Source organism: Penicillium samsonianum, assembly GCF_028829775.1.
Source record: "Penicillium samsonianum strain IBT 33392 chromosome Unknown utg000004l_segment0_segment0, whole genome shotgun sequence".
Classification (NCBI taxonomy): Eukaryota; Fungi; Ascomycota; class Eurotiomycetes; order Eurotiales; family Aspergillaceae; genus Penicillium; species Penicillium samsonianum.
Window position 1 is genome coordinate 168,143 of NW_026643262.1, and position 13,886 is coordinate 182,028.

The 13,886-nt window shown below is 49.4% G+C and overlaps 10 protein-coding genes across 10 annotated transcripts; 6 read left to right on the forward strand and 4 right to left on the reverse strand.

Annotated features, from left to right (window-relative positions):
• The first annotated feature begins 101 nt into the window (after positions 1–101).
• N7471_006954 (cleavage and polyadenylation specificity factor subunit 5) lies at positions 102–1,431 on the forward strand. Its single transcript, XM_057279673.1, has 4 exons — positions 102–164; positions 239–490; positions 546–793; positions 861–1,431. Exons 1-4 carry the CDS (start codon positions 124–126, stop codon positions 1,160–1,162), a joined length of 843 nt encoding a protein of 280 aa, XP_057133933.1. The 5' UTR covers positions 102–123; the 3' UTR covers positions 1,163–1,431.
• Positions 1,432–2,142: 711 nt separating this feature from the next.
• On the forward strand, positions 2,143–3,216 carry N7471_006955 (lipase family protein; the record flags this gene model as incomplete). Its single annotated transcript, XM_057279674.1, has 4 exons — positions 2,143–2,224; positions 2,290–2,455; positions 2,518–2,854; positions 2,917–3,216. The coding sequence occupies 4 exons, from the start codon at positions 2,143–2,145 to the stop codon at positions 3,214–3,216; spliced, it is 885 nt and encodes a 294-aa protein (XP_057133934.1).
• Positions 3,217–3,685: 469 nt separating this feature from the next.
• Positions 3,686–4,829, forward strand: N7471_006956 (DUF3431 domain-containing protein; the record flags this gene model as incomplete). The annotated part of the gene is made up of 3 exons (XM_057279675.1): positions 3,686–4,056; positions 4,121–4,563; positions 4,621–4,829. 3 exons carry the CDS (start codon positions 3,686–3,688, stop codon positions 4,827–4,829), a joined length of 1,023 nt encoding a protein of 340 aa, XP_057133935.1.
• A 404-nt stretch (positions 4,830–5,233) lies between these two features.
• N7471_006957 (putative dephospho-CoA kinase) lies at positions 5,234–6,046 on the forward strand (the record flags this gene model as incomplete). Its single annotated transcript, XM_057279676.1, has 1 exon — positions 5,234–6,046. The coding sequence occupies one exon, from the start codon at positions 5,234–5,236 to the stop codon at positions 6,044–6,046; it is 813 nt and encodes a 270-aa protein (XP_057133936.1).
• A 442-nt stretch (positions 6,047–6,488) lies between these two features.
• Positions 6,489–8,234, reverse strand: N7471_006958 (uncharacterized protein; the record flags this gene model as incomplete). Its single annotated transcript, XM_057279677.1, has 2 exons — positions 6,489–7,778; positions 7,839–8,234. The coding sequence occupies 2 exons, from the start codon at positions 8,232–8,234 to the stop codon at positions 6,489–6,491; spliced, it is 1,686 nt and encodes a 561-aa protein (XP_057133937.1).
• A 150-nt stretch (positions 8,235–8,384) lies between these two features.
• Positions 8,385–10,379, forward strand: N7471_006959 (uncharacterized protein; the record flags this gene model as incomplete). The annotated part of the gene is made up of 3 exons (XM_057279678.1): positions 8,385–9,980; positions 10,044–10,109; positions 10,170–10,379. 3 exons carry the CDS (start codon positions 8,385–8,387, stop codon positions 10,377–10,379), a joined length of 1,872 nt encoding a protein of 623 aa, XP_057133938.1.
• Positions 10,380–10,559: 180 nt separating this feature from the next.
• N7471_006960 (uncharacterized protein) lies at positions 10,560–11,341 on the reverse strand (the record flags this gene model as incomplete). The annotated part of the gene is made up of 3 exons (XM_057279679.1): positions 10,560–10,823; positions 10,875–11,219; positions 11,273–11,341. The coding sequence occupies 3 exons, from the start codon at positions 11,339–11,341 to the stop codon at positions 10,560–10,562; spliced, it is 678 nt and encodes a 225-aa protein (XP_057133939.1).
• Positions 11,342–11,611: 270 nt separating this feature from the next.
• N7471_006961 (zinc-finger domain-containing protein) lies at positions 11,612–12,405 on the forward strand (the record flags this gene model as incomplete). Its single annotated transcript, XM_057279680.1, has 3 exons — positions 11,612–11,956; positions 12,043–12,210; positions 12,277–12,405. The coding sequence occupies 3 exons, from the start codon at positions 11,612–11,614 to the stop codon at positions 12,403–12,405; spliced, it is 642 nt and encodes a 213-aa protein (XP_057133940.1).
• A 306-nt stretch (positions 12,406–12,711) lies between these two features.
• On the reverse strand, positions 12,712–13,290 carry N7471_006962 (YjbQ family protein; the record flags this gene model as incomplete). The annotated part of the gene is made up of 2 exons (XM_057279681.1): positions 12,712–12,870; positions 13,015–13,290. 2 exons carry the CDS (start codon positions 13,288–13,290, stop codon positions 12,712–12,714), a joined length of 435 nt encoding a protein of 144 aa, XP_057133941.1.
• Positions 13,291–13,535: 245 nt separating this feature from the next.
• Positions 13,536–13,883, reverse strand: N7471_006963 (uncharacterized protein; the record flags this gene model as incomplete). The annotated part of the gene is made up of 1 exon (XM_057279682.1): positions 13,536–13,883. One exon carries the CDS (start codon positions 13,881–13,883, stop codon positions 13,536–13,538), a length of 348 nt encoding a protein of 115 aa, XP_057133942.1.
• Between the last annotated feature and the right edge of the window lie 3 nt (positions 13,884–13,886).

Below are 13,886 nucleotides of genomic sequence, written 5' to 3' on the forward strand. Positions count from 1 at the left end.
TTCAGATATCGAACTTGGGAAGGCGGTCAACGCTGATAAGCGATAAGTGACATCGGAGCTTGGGGAGGAGCTCTCGCCGTTCTTGCAAGGTTGACCACAATAACAACCATTGCCCCCCTCAAAATGGCTACTACTACGCAGGACGTCCCTGTCAGTGGACTTCCGTAAGTATTCTAGATGAAATTACGAAATGACAATGCAATTTTCGAATGACTTGACCTGACACGATAACTTCTAGGCCCATTGTCCCCAAGGACTTCACCGCACAGCAGCCGGAGACTATCCGCCTGTACCCCCTGTCGAACTATACCTTCGGCACTAAGGAGACACAACCAGAAGAGGATCCTTCGGTTCTGGCACGGCTGAAGCGCCTCGAAGAACACTATGGCCTCCATGGAATGCGACGGACCTGCGAGGGAATCCTGGTGTGTCACGAGCACAACCACCCCCATGTGCTGATGCTGCAGATTGCCAATGCATTCTTTAAGCTGTAAGTTCTATGGTTTAGTTGCGCATATTCACAATTCACCGCTGATAGTCTTCAGGCCAGGCGATTATCTGCACCATGAGGACGATGAAATTGAAGGTTTCAAGAAACGACTGAATGAGCGCCTTGCGCCTGTGGGATCTCAGTTCTCTGGCGAAGGTGTTAATGATGACTGGGAAATCAGCGACACACTTGCGCAATGGTGGCGACCCAACTTTGAGACTTTTATGTACCCGTTCCTTCCTGGACATGTCACGCGCCCCAAGGAGTGCAAGAAGTTGTACTTCATCCGCCTCCCGAAGAAGAGTGAGCTCTAACTCCCCAATGAGGTCTTCCCAGCAAACATTGCTTACACATACCCCACTTATTATAGAGGTTCTCTCGGTCCCGAAGAACATGAAACTTCTCGCTGTGCCGCTGTTCGAGCTGTATGATAACACAGCTCGCTATGGCCCTCAACTTTCTGCCATCCCCCATCTCCTATCGCGATACAACTTCGAGATGGTCGATGAGAATGACAACATTGTTGCTGTGACTCCTGGCACTCCGCTGCCTCCTGGCTACACTATTCCTCCCAGAGTTCTCGTTAACGGTGATGGCGCAGACGCAGACGAAGGACAGGACACTGGTATGACTGGCGTTGAGGAGGGAATGAAAATCGAATCTCACCAATAGTGGGGAGTGATTCCAAGAACAATGAAACGCCAACCAAGCCTACTTTAGGCCTGAGCACCGAGTGTCCCGGGTGGGCTAAGGTTCTTTTCTGGCAGCAATGATGAACAAGATACGGCTCTGACTGGTATCGAGGACGGGATTCGCCAATAATGGGATTCTTTTCGAGACCTCGAGAGAAAAAAGGAAAAAAAGCCCCCAAAAAAAAGCCGCATTGAAAACGGAATGGAGACAGCCAGTCAAATCAATTTTACGCTTCTAATGATCACACATGTTTAATAATGCCGTAGTTCGATATTGCCCTCTACAACATTCGTATATAGATACGATCACGGGTGGAAGTGAGTGGCTGGAATTTCTTCTACACCGGACAATCAATATGAGATGAGATAAGATCATCGAGTACCTAACACCTGCCAAGCAGAAACCAATCAAGAACCCTGCAAGCTACTTCCACCCGACATGCAAAGAGCCCAAAATGTTCATCTTCACGGCACTTATATCGCATGGAGAAATAATCATCGTGGGAACAACCCCGTCCTGCACCACAAGGCACAGCGAGCGCCCCGCCTCACAGCCCTAATCTCACATTGGACGGAATACACGTGGACTCCGCTAGCTTACTACCTAGGTATGTATGTAGACCAACTATCCAATCGCCCGATATTTCTCCGGGGTTACATTCCCGGCGACGAACTCATCAGTTGCATCCATGGATGAATTCCATGTCGATCCCACCGGAATCCCACCGGTCACGCGTGAAATATGCGCCATGAACCCGGAGATAGAGCTGATTCGGGAAACGATTTAATCTACGAAAGAGTGGGCGCTATACCCCGCTCCTTGAAGATGTTTCGGACGTTTCTTGGTATCTGTACGGATCCATATGGATTCGCCATACATAAGGAAGCCGGGTCTGTATGGCTATCTCCAGGTGTGTGCATACTCGCCGTTGAGAAAGCCCTACTCCACAGGTCTTCATAATGCTTCTTCTTGGTCTGCTTGGGGGTATCGCTGCTCTTGCGGTGCCAACGGTTGCTGCTCCTTCTCGTTCTGTTCCTCGAGGTATGGATATACGTTCGCTTTTTGTTCATGTCCTCTGGTAACGGACTAACTGACGCAAGCAACAGATGTGTCGACTGATGTGCTTGGTCAATTAACCCTATTCTCTCAGTGGGCTGCGGCGTCATACTGCACGAACAATAACAATTCAACCGGCGATGCGCTATCCTGCGAGGAAGGCAACTGTCCTTTAGTGGAGTCCGCTGACACAATTACTCTATACGAGTTTGATAAGTATGAGACCAAATCACAAACGTCATTCACAAACTGTTCGCTAATACAGTGACACCTATCAGATCCTGCAGCTATGGTGATGTCGCCGGCTTCCTCGCGGTCGACAAAACAAACAAGCTACTCGTCGTCTCATTCCGGGGTAGCCGCACAATAAGTACTTGGATTGCGAACATCAACTTTGGCTTGACCGATGCCAGTAGTATTTGCAGCGATTGCGAAGCCCACAGCGGGTTCTTGGAATCCTGGGAGACTGTCGCGGATGATCTGACATCCAAGATCAAGGCCGCACAGACAACATACCCGGGCTACACTCTCGTCCTAACAGGCCACAGCTTTGGCGGAGCTGTTGCCACGTTAGGAGGTACTGTGCTTCGAGGTGCGGGATATAAACCAAACGTGGTAAGCACCATGTTTCGCAGTTGGCCTTAATAATAGTGTGTATACTCACAACGAGACTATAGTATTCCTATGGCCAGCCACGGGTGGGCAATAAGGCTCTGGCTGAACATATCACGAACCAGGGCAGTCTTTGGCGAGTGACGCATCAAGATGACTTAGTGCCTAAGTTACCACCTGCAAGTGTTGGGTTCAGCCACGCAAGTCCTGAGTACTGGATTACTAGTGACGACGATACGACGGTGACCTCGTCTGATATTGATGTCATTGAAGGCGTGGGTGCGAGTTCTGGAAATGCGGGGACGTTGAACCCGGATATTGAGGCACATAATTGGTACTTGGGACATATTGATGCATGCCAATAGGGTGAATATGATGAATAGGTAACAGGTCCTGGTGGCCCAATATCAGATGTATATATTTTGGTCAAACCAATTTGATCTATATATAACGCATCAATATAAGAACATATCAACCTACCCACTGTTAAGTAATTGGTAAATAAGCTTTATTTTATATATATTTTAGTTATTTTATAGCTGTTATGGCTATAATTGTGAGCTCGAAGCTATTAAGTGTAGCGCCAAAACATCGAGCTTGGCTGTGGAGAACTTTGAACTTGCGACACGTCGACCTCCCGATGTCTCTGACAATTGCAGGATTTATTACCCACCCAGATACTACATGGATTAGTATTTGATTGGTATCCCAAGTATATTCTACTTGTCTTCCCCGGATTTCTTGAGCTCCCCCGGGGCCTTGATTTTCCCGTTGACCGTTAGCTTTTCCCCCCTCAATGACTTGACCACCTGGGCAGACTGCCCTCCCTCCAACATGTTGTTCGCTCCTAGTGGGCCTCAGGGCCCCCGACGTCGCAGTCGGATGAAAGCTATCTTCCTTACCATCTTCATCGTTATCGCCCTGTACCTTTTATTCTTTTCAACAACGAAATCCCCCGTGAAGATCGAAACAGGCAGCTATGCGCAGATACATGAACATGAATCGACAAAACAACCAGACGAGCTGGCTCGTCCTTCTGTACCGAGACCCAAGGATATGGTCGTCGCCAGCATGAAAAGCGATGACACGTCATGGCTGTCAGAATACTTCCCCGACTGGACGAAAAGTATCTACGTGGTGGATGACAAGCACGCGCCGTTGACGGTGACGCGCAACAAAGGGCGGGAGTCGATGGTGTATTTGACGTGAGTCCGACACGCAATGTGTATTACCTCTTTTACCCCATACTGACTCGAGCTGTTGAACCAGATACATCATCGACAATTACGATAATCTACCAGACACAATGCTCTTCATCCACTCGAAACGCTACCAATGGCACAACGACGACCCATACTACGACGGCATCCCACCACTCCGAAACTTCCAGATTCCATACCTACAAGAGCAAGGATACGTCAACCTACGATGTGTTTGGACCCTCGGGTGCCCGGTAGAAATCCGTCCCCTCACCGATACGCATCGCAGCAACGTACATGCCGGCGAATACTTCAAGAATGGATTCATGGAGCTATTCCCTGGGATACCAATCCCCGAGGAGGTAGGCGTGTCTTGTTGCGCGCAATTTGCTGTGTCTCGCGCCAAGGTGCTGGAACGGCCGCGCAGTGACTACGAGCGCTTCCGCACTTGGCTGGCGGACACGCCGCTAGAAGATGATTTGAGTGGACGAATTATGGAATATTCATGGCATAGTATGTGTTTTCCAGGCAACCTACTCAGTTCCGATCGAAAGCTGACATTTTCTCCAGTGATATTTGGAAAGGACCCTATGCATTGCCCCAATGCGAAGGAATGTTATTGCAAAGTGTTTGGACTGTGCAATCTAACCTGCCCATGGGAAGGTGGCTGTGATGACCGCTATTCCCTGCCACCATTCTCCTCGCTGCCCAAGGGGTGGCCGGATATTGGATGGAAGGGCCAAGCACAAGACACTTCACATGGATTGCCGGAAACTTGAATTGATGAATTGAAGAAATCAGCCACATAAGCCGACTCCCCTTTTTACCGTCTTGGGTTAAGCGTCTTGCTCTGCGTATATGCGCACTCATATTGCAGTGCTCTAGGATGCATCTATAAGTGCACGAGTGCACGCCGAGGATATCTGTCGGTCGCAACTGAGTCGCAACTGAGACTGCAAGGATTTCCCGAAGATTGATAAAATCGCATATATAGCAAATTAGTTACTGGGAGCAGATTGTAATTTAGAGAATCCAGAATCTCCTACTGCATAGCTGCATAGGTGACCTGACGTACATGAAAAACACGCCCAATGCGGAGCCGAGGCTAATTTTATCTCCCCGCATTGAGCAACTTCAACTTCTACAACTCTGCAACTCTGCAACTCATTATCTTAAAGCCAAAATGCTGATCATCGGGCTTACCGGCTCAATAGCAACGGGCAAGTCAACCGTCTCATCCATCCTCTCCACACCACCCTACTCCCTCCCAATAATCGACGCCGATCTCCTCGCCCGTAAAGTGGTCGAACCCGGCACCGCAGGCTACAAAGCAATCGTTCAATATTTCGGCCCCAGCACTCCAGACCTACTATTGGACGATGCGCCCACAAACCCGAACGGGAAGCCACTGAATCGGCCAGCCCTGGGGCGGCGCGTCTTCGGCAGCACGGAAGAGCGCAAACGCGACCGACAAGTCCTCAACGGCATCGTCCACCCCGCCGTACGGTGGGAAGTCTACAAAGCCCTAATCTACCACTACCTGCGTGGCCAATGGGCGGTCGTTCTGGATGTACCGCTCCTCTTCGAGAGCGGTATGGATCTCATCTGCGGAACGGTGATTGTGGTCGGGGTTCACGATCCTGAAATCCAAACGGCGCGGTTGCGCGCCCGCGATGCGCATCTTACAGCCGAGGATGCGGAGAACCGGGTCCGGAGTCAGGGGGATGTGCGGACGAAAGCGACGCAGGCGGAGTTCCGGGGGACGACGACGGGGCGCGGGGTGGTGGTTTGGAATGATGCCGATAAGGCGGAGCTGGAGTTTGCTGTTAAGGGGGCTATGGCTAGTATTGCTGCGTCGAGTCCGAGGTGGTGGGCGTGGGCGTTGTTGGTTGTTCCACCCGTTGGGGTTGGGGTTGCTGCTTGGAATTTGATTGTGAATTTTGCGACGCAGAAGGGGTGGGAGAAGAAGAAGCAGGAGGAGAAGGCGAAGCTTTGATGGTTTTCTTTTTGCTTGTTTTCGAGGAGAGCCAGTTGCTACTTGGGTATCTCTATGTATAGTGTCTTTTTCCACTTCACAATGCTTTTATCAGCGCAGAGTCAGGTTAGGGTCAGCGCCTTAGACTTGGTGAGGCCCTTAACAGAGTTTAGGGCCGAGTATATATACAATGTACATTGGTTATTGTTTGGGATTAGTTGGCCCAGGATTACGAGGAAGGTGAACTACACCAAGCAAACTCTTATTATTACTTGGTATGTCTAGATAGTATGTTGTGTATTAGGAGCAGAATGCGTGCTACTTACATCGATTCCTCTGTAAAAATCCAGAGGCGCCTTTATATCTTTTTACTTATTTGTTGTATGTGAAGAATGTGACCTTTCGTATTGTGGCATAAGGAGAAATGAGAGAGTTATTGTTTTATGAGAATAACTTCAAATCTTCACGCAAGACCTTCGAAATTTACCAAGTCCTTCAGTAAAGGAGAGACAATGTTATCAAAGACACGTTCCACGAACTTTTGCTCATTGGACAGTGAGATTATGCCAGACCAGTAGAGGCAGCTATGAACTGCTTCTGCATAGTGCGTGCCACTTTCCTGGTGCACATTGTCGACAAGCCTTGAAGCGACCCGGAATTTAGTGACTAAAGGCTCCTGGTGCTCATCCTCCGGAGTAAAGAATACACTTAGGGATTTCCCAAGTGACAGTTCCACCAGTGCAAGCCCTAAAGGCAACAGAAGATTGCCTCGTACATTGGGATAGTGCGCCGAGTTGTAAGTCTCTCTCCCAGTATCAAGAGGGAGAAGAGGCCATGAGAGATATAGATTGTCCAGCAATACACTGTAACCGTCGTCCGCAGCAGCCAGATGGACATCGGAGCTATCCCATGAGGATTTCAGCCAATTGCCACAGAATTGAACCACACCACATGCTAGGCCGGTAGCAATATAGAGCCGATCACGACGACTGATTTTTGAAAGAACTTCCCCAAGAGGCTTTTGTGGGACTCCTTTTGGGAGTCTCTTCACTGCATCCATTGTGTACCGAAAAGAGGTATTCATCTCGTTGGAAATGAAACCAATGGTCTTTTGCTGCCCACTGTTCATTTCGGCAATATGAAGAGATGAACAAAAGTCCTGAATGGGCTGGATAGATGGAGGCTCAAGAGTTATTTCTGATGCTTCCTCTATGAGAGTAGAACCGTTGAGCTGAGCCCTAGATCTCCTTGGGACCTTGTGGAACGTGGAATCGTCGCAAAGGGTGAGAGTGGCAAGTTCCACGACCTCTTCAACCCGCGAAGGCTTAAAGACCACTTCTGTCCAGGTCAATAAGCAATCTGGGTTCGTATTACTTGTTGCCGCTGCCTTGTTGGAAAAGAGCATCCGGAACTGAGATTGAGAGTTGCTGAGAGGGTGATCCTCGGCACTCTTTAGAGGATTGGTTTGTAGTTGAAGCTGGACACTGTGTTGCTCTTTACAACTACAGCGCCAGTAATTTCCTTCAATAATGGTTTGAAATAGCCCTTCAGCATTCTTGCGTGCCTTTTTGTATCGCTGTAGGAGGGGGCTCCAGGACTGCCGCCTTTTCTTACTTGTTTCCCGGTGATCGGACTGGTCAATCAGAAGCTTCAATATTGTATTTGCCGCGTTGATCTTTGTAAGGAGATCGTCGTAAACCGCCTTGCTAAGGATCTTACGGAATTTCCATAGATCCCAGGTTTCGGGGGCTGACTGATAGGGTCACTCCAACGTCAGTACAAAAATAAGAAGTAGATCAGTAGAATAACTCACGTTCGTCCGGTCTTCGGTAATTTGTAGCTTTCGAGATAGATATTCAAGTAAATCCGAGAGAGAAGTCATATTCTGTAAGAATATATCGTAATTTCGGTTCAGCTTTCTGCGTAGACGACCTTGCAGAGCTGCGTTTGCCCATTCTTTGCCTTGTGGGTTGTTAATGAGTTGGGATATCTCATCTTCGTCGTCGACGACACCTTCGAGGGCTTGCTCTAGCGTATTCAGCAAGATGGTGCGCTGGGTTTTCAGTCCCACCGAATATCCTTTGAAGTCCCGTCGGTATCGCCTTAAAAGTTTGATCTTCTCGATGCCGAGAGCGTAGGCGTCGACTTGGTTTATAAGAAGAGGAAGAATGGCAAGAGCGAGACCCGCCGCCTCGATGCCAGTCACCATCTTCCAAGGCTTTTACCTGTTGACGAGTCAAGATGAGGTTTCTGTAGGCTGACTTGTTGACCCCTCTAGGTGCAATACCCCGCACTATAGGGGGGCCATACTTCATACTCCAAGGACTACATCAATAAACCTCGCGTCAAACCAAATAAGATGGCAAATGTGCCAGACCTCCTCCAGGGCTGTCTTACCGAGTTCAACTCCTTGATTACTTCGGATAGCCTCGCTAGATATATCCCCGAAGTCCCCCTGCAAGCATGGAATGATGAATTGGGCCGATTACGAGTATGGGCCGCAAATATCGCTCAGATCGGACAGTCTTCTTTGGATTACCGCCTGAGGGATGCATCCCATATAAAAGACCAGATCTTGTCGCTTCTGAAGAGAGTCAAAGAGCTGCTCTTAGACCTCGCAGAGGTCCTGGAGGAAGATGCAGACACCGAGAATCAATATCCACTCGAAGGGGTTGAGGGTCTGGGAGACTACCCCGAAGACGACGACAGCATAACGGAGGTTCAACAAATTCATCAAGGCCTCCTCGAAGCAATAACCGATCTCTACCAGATGTCTATGATGATTCCCCAACCAGCACATCATGACCGGCTGATTGGAACACGAAAAGTGGACGCCGAGCCATTTGTATTCTGGGCTAAGCAGCATGCTTCCAACAAATATCCTCACGCAGATAAAGTGGTGATCGATCGACTCAGTTCAACGATGGCGCGACAAAGAGCCATTTTGAAATACCGTGAAAGACACCATGCGAAGTTGAGCCATGGCATTTATCCAGAAGATGAGAAGTCGACGATGCCGCCAGAACCTCCCCTTAACAATGCATTTAAGGAGAGAAATCAACCCGACGAGTTGGCCTCTGAAGATGGCGTAACCGAAACCTCATACAATGACTACCAGTCCGACGGAATATACGGAGGCACAGATATACCACTGATTCCTCAAAAGGGGCACCAGCAAAACCCGTTCAAATGTCCGTATTGCTTCTACACCATCACTGTTCGAGATGAGCAAGCATGGGCGCGACACATTCTCCGCGACTTGATGCCGTATGTGTGCGTCTTTCCCGAGTGTTCAACGCCAAATAGGCTATACGGAAGTAGTCGACAGTGGTACGCCCATGTCCAGCAAGCACATCCGATCACTGATACTTCTTATCAATGTGCCATTTGCAACCAAAAACACCTTCCTTCTGTTGGGTTCCAGCAGCATGTGGCTGGGCATTTACAGAAACTTGCCCTCTTTTACCTGCCACAAGTGAGAACAGACGAAGATGAAGCCCCGGAAACAAGACAAGAAGAGGAAGCTCAGAGTGCGAATGCAGAACAACGCCTGGGGTTGAACAGCTTTGACCTGACCGAAAAGAAAGATATCGAGAGGAAGATGCCGAAGGGAAAGTTAAAAAAGGCAGAGTCAAAGGTGCAGCGAGAGACGGAGGATGATGAGAGGGAGAAGTTTATATTGGAAATGACCGAGAAGGACAGTCAAAAGCCATACCGGATCTCGGAGAAGTCTGAGAAGCATATTGCCCACAAGGAAACTGCAATTGAAAGATGGAAGCTCGAGCAAGAACGCACCAAGCAGAAGGAAAAGCAGTTTAGAGAACATCTGCGTAGCATTGGTTACACCGAGGAGGAGATTGAACAAATCAAGAACAAGAAGAACAAGAGAAATAAAGAAGGGAAGGACGAGACAGAGAAGGAGGAAAAGGAAGAAACGAAGACCACATGGATTAAGGTAGGATATCTACATCCATCATCGTATAGCCCTGGAGATACCAATGCTGATGCTATTCTCTAGGTCCACCGTAAGCACCTGATACCAGATACATTGGTGGCATATAATCTGCCTTGGGATTGGGATGAGGTTAGTACTACACCGTAAAGGATATGGTATATGTTTAGAGGCTAATGTTGTCTGATATAGCACGACGCCAACTATATTATTATCAAAAAGTGGATAACCGACGATTTCCAGGAAGAGCTCTTCTTGCACACTCGACGTATACGCGAGGGAAAAGTTGTCGCCCAAACATCCACCTCCATGGCCGGACTGAAGGTCGATGACCGCAGCAAGGAAAATATGTTCTTGGTCCGGAAGAAGAGCCCTAGCGATCGATTAAGGATATTTGAATAGAGGTGTCGCCAGGTAGATAGTCACCAGTAACAACCACGTATTATATTGATTGCTAAGCATTTACCACCAGGGGGTGATACTGAGAATGAATTGATTGATAGAACCCCAAGACGCCATACATGCTATGCTAAAACGCCAATCAAAACATCTGAGTTGGATATCTCGTGGAAAATCTTCTGTTTAGTAACTCTTGCGCTTCTTCTTCTTCTTGTCAGAAGACGGGGCTCCCAACAAAGACCCCCGGCCAGACCCAGATATACTAGTGAGTTCAGACAGCTTCGTCTGTCGTGTGTTTCCCCTCGCTTTAGCTTCTGCCTTGAGTCTGGCCTTTTCCATCATTTTGGTGACCTCTTGTGGATTCGACGGGTTGATTAAAGCGTCTTCATCTTCATCGTAATCATCCTCATCATCCCCATTGCCCTCCTTCCGTGGTGTAGTTTGTGGCTAAGAAGAAATGAGTACAAAATATCAAATGCGAGAGATAAAAAGACTGACCTTGCGCTCTTTGCGCTTGAAATTGCCATACGCCCGCCGTCCACCGGAGTAGTCATCGTCATCTGCATCTAGCGAGTCTGCTGCCAATACCATAGGCTGTTGAGTGGATTGTGAAGTAGCAGGGACATCCAGAACCCAATGTGTCTCGCCCGCCTCTGCAGCTGCTCGTGCGACAGCTTGCTGTCGCTTTTCTTCTTCGGCAGCAAGCGCAGCCGCGATTGCATCCATATCTGAGGTGTGGGGGCTCTCAGCCTCGGTGGAGAGACGGGGGCGTTTGGAATTGTGCGGGCTGACATCAGAAGATGGGCTTTGAGTTTCTTTTGCAGCTGCGGCGCGTCGCATAAACTAGGATATAGTGTTAGTTGCATGGCTGTTAATCAGGAAACTGTCATTCATACCTTCATGGTCAATAGATTTGACGACATGGTCTTCTCAGGCTTTCCAGCCGGGGAGGAAGAGCCAGCCATAATGAGTTGAAAGTAAAATCTCAATGGATATGAAACCCAATTTGAAAAACAAGAGGAAGATGTCAAACCACTTTCACTTGGGGAAGCGCAAAATAAAATGACGCGGCAGAAAATCCAAAGTGCAGGGTGGAGCTATCTCAAACCAGCAAGCGGTGAGAACCCACCAAACCACACCTCGCGGATTATTCAGTGCCGACTTGCACCTGGTCCCTTGCCAACGCTCTTTGTGTCCTCCGTCATAACCAACCACCCCGGGGAAACTTGCCCAGTATGATGTCCTGTGGCCGCAGACTTGCGACCTTTGCGTCGGTCCGCCCGCGCTTCGTTGTCCGCGCATACTCCTCAACCGTGCCCCGTCTGAACGAGAACCCTATCCAAGTCAACGACCCGACCCCGCGGAAGCCCGTGCCGAATGTCTCCGCAACCAATGCCGAGCCTACTGAGGAGTTTGGACGTCAGCGTAGCGACGGTACTCTCCAGGAGGCTCCCGAGGTTGGCGAGCGCATCCGGAGCATGCAGGCCCCGAACCGCGCTACCACCTGGGCCGCCAACCAGCAGCCGCGCGAGAGAGCCATGGTTGGACCTCGCTTTGAGCAGACAATCATGGAGACTCAGGTGCGAATCCATTGAAAATAGCAGTGCTTATGCAATTGCTATTGGCAATGCATATCAAGAACTAAGACTAACTTGCTACTCTTTAGCCGCAACCATATGCCGCTATCGAGCTCATTCACAGACAGCCCGTCCGCTGGACAAAGTCCAAGGTTGTCAGCTGTGATGGTGGCGGTGGCCCTCTCGGCCACCCCAAGGTCTTCATCAACACTGACAAGCCCGAGATCGCTACCTGCGGATACTGCGGTGTTCCCTTTGTATGTCCACTTATATCCTCCGTCTTCTCACCGGCTACGATTGGATCTTTGCTAACATCTCTCTAGGCCCAGGAACAGCACCGCGCTTACTTGAAGTCCCTGCCCGCCACCAGCTACCCCCTCGAGCCCACCGGTGACGCCGCCGAGGTGAACGAGTCGCAGCGTGTGACAGAGGGTGGCTTGGAGCAGCGATAGACGGCTAGCATGAGATTTCCTTTTATCGGCGTTGCACAATTTGCGTTTTTCATTTGGTTTTGGGCCTGAGGCCGTGTACAGAATATCGATGAATGGATCCGCTGCTCCTCGATCGTGTGTGATGATGGTATTGTCCTCAAAAATGTGTGTACTACTTCGACTACCTGCATATGATGATCCCATACAATCCGGGTCATATGTCGACTCTCTTGCCAACCTAAGTCCCTATTTTTTTTTATATCTTGCATCAGTCGTAGCCGGGACATCCTAGATAAATCACAATGGCCCGCGCTCAGCCCCATCCCGTCAAGCCTTTTGGCCCTGGATCGTCGCCACAACCTTGCGACTGTGTCGACTCGTCCGGAACTCCAGGTACCAAATGCCCTGCCATGTTCCTGTTGCCAAGCGACCGTTCGTGATAGGGATATTGACCGAAGCGCCAATGAGCGCAGATTTGATGTGAGCCTGTGGTGAATTAGTGCCTGATTTCGAAGAGAGTAAAATGAACCGGGGAGGATAGTCAGAGGTAGCCTCTAGACTCTTGAAACGAGCATAGCGATCTATCCCCAATCCCCAATCCCCAATCTCCTGCTATTTCCAAACACATACCGGCATATCATCCTCGCCCTCGGCGGAATGACGATACAGATTTCCCTTCTTATCCATAGGCGCAATGCGATCCAGGGCGTCACTCATATCGGCGCGAACATCGTCATCCCAGTTCTCATTCAGCGAAAGCGCACAGCTGGTGTGTTGCACGAACAGATTCAGCATGCCGACTTTGTAGTCTCGGATCTCGGGGACCTCCTGGAGGACATGGTCGGTGATAAGGTAGGAGCCGCGGCTGCGAGAGGGCAGACTAAAGGTCTTCTGGGACCAAGACATGGTATATAGAATTGAAAGATGTGATGTGTTGAGAGTGAGAATATAGAGGGGCAGAAGAAAATAAGAGTGTTGTGATTGGGTGGGTTCTCTGATGTCATTGGATCTACTCAGTACATTCTACGATACATCGGGCAGGAATACACACATGTATGTATCTTCATCTCTCTTGAAGCAATTTGACTGTATATTTTCAAGGAGTGACAATGTTAAATGCAGGGTTGGGCACCGCAATCCAGAACGTGATATTAGCCCAAGCGGCCACACCCCCAGAGGTGGTCAGCCACCGCAGCTCCGACAAGCTCCATGAGTTCCGTATGCTTAAGCCAGACAGTCATGGTAGCATAAGTACTCTCCACAGCTTGAGAGGCCACATAGGGAGCTACCTGCCCAGTCAAGGCAACATTGCTCAACCTTAGGTGCCAGCCAGCACCAATCCCTTTGGGTTGTTCCAAGTCCGTGACCATGAAATCAATGGTAATTTCTTTCCCAAGATACTTTTCAGGTTGCTTGAATGCCTCAGATCCATTGATACGGACAGCGATTGTGTTGAATAGCTCGTTCAGACTCAGGGCCATCAATGACTCAGGTGCCATTGC

What these genes read in the sequence shown, in the direction of transcription:
- N7471_006954 (XM_057279673.1), top strand. Translation starts at nt 124, where the DNA reads ATGGCTACTACTACGCAGGACGTCCCTGTCAGTGGACTTCC. An exon ending in GCCAATGCATTCTTTAAGCT is followed by an intron (nt 491 to 545) that starts GTAAGTTCTATG and finishes GATAGTCTTCAG; the next exon opens with GCCAGGCGATTATCTGCACC. An exon ending in CATCCGCCTCCCGAAGAAGA is followed by an intron (nt 794 to 860) that starts GTGAGCTCTAAC and finishes CACTTATTATAG; the next exon opens with AGGTTCTCTCGGTCCCGAAG.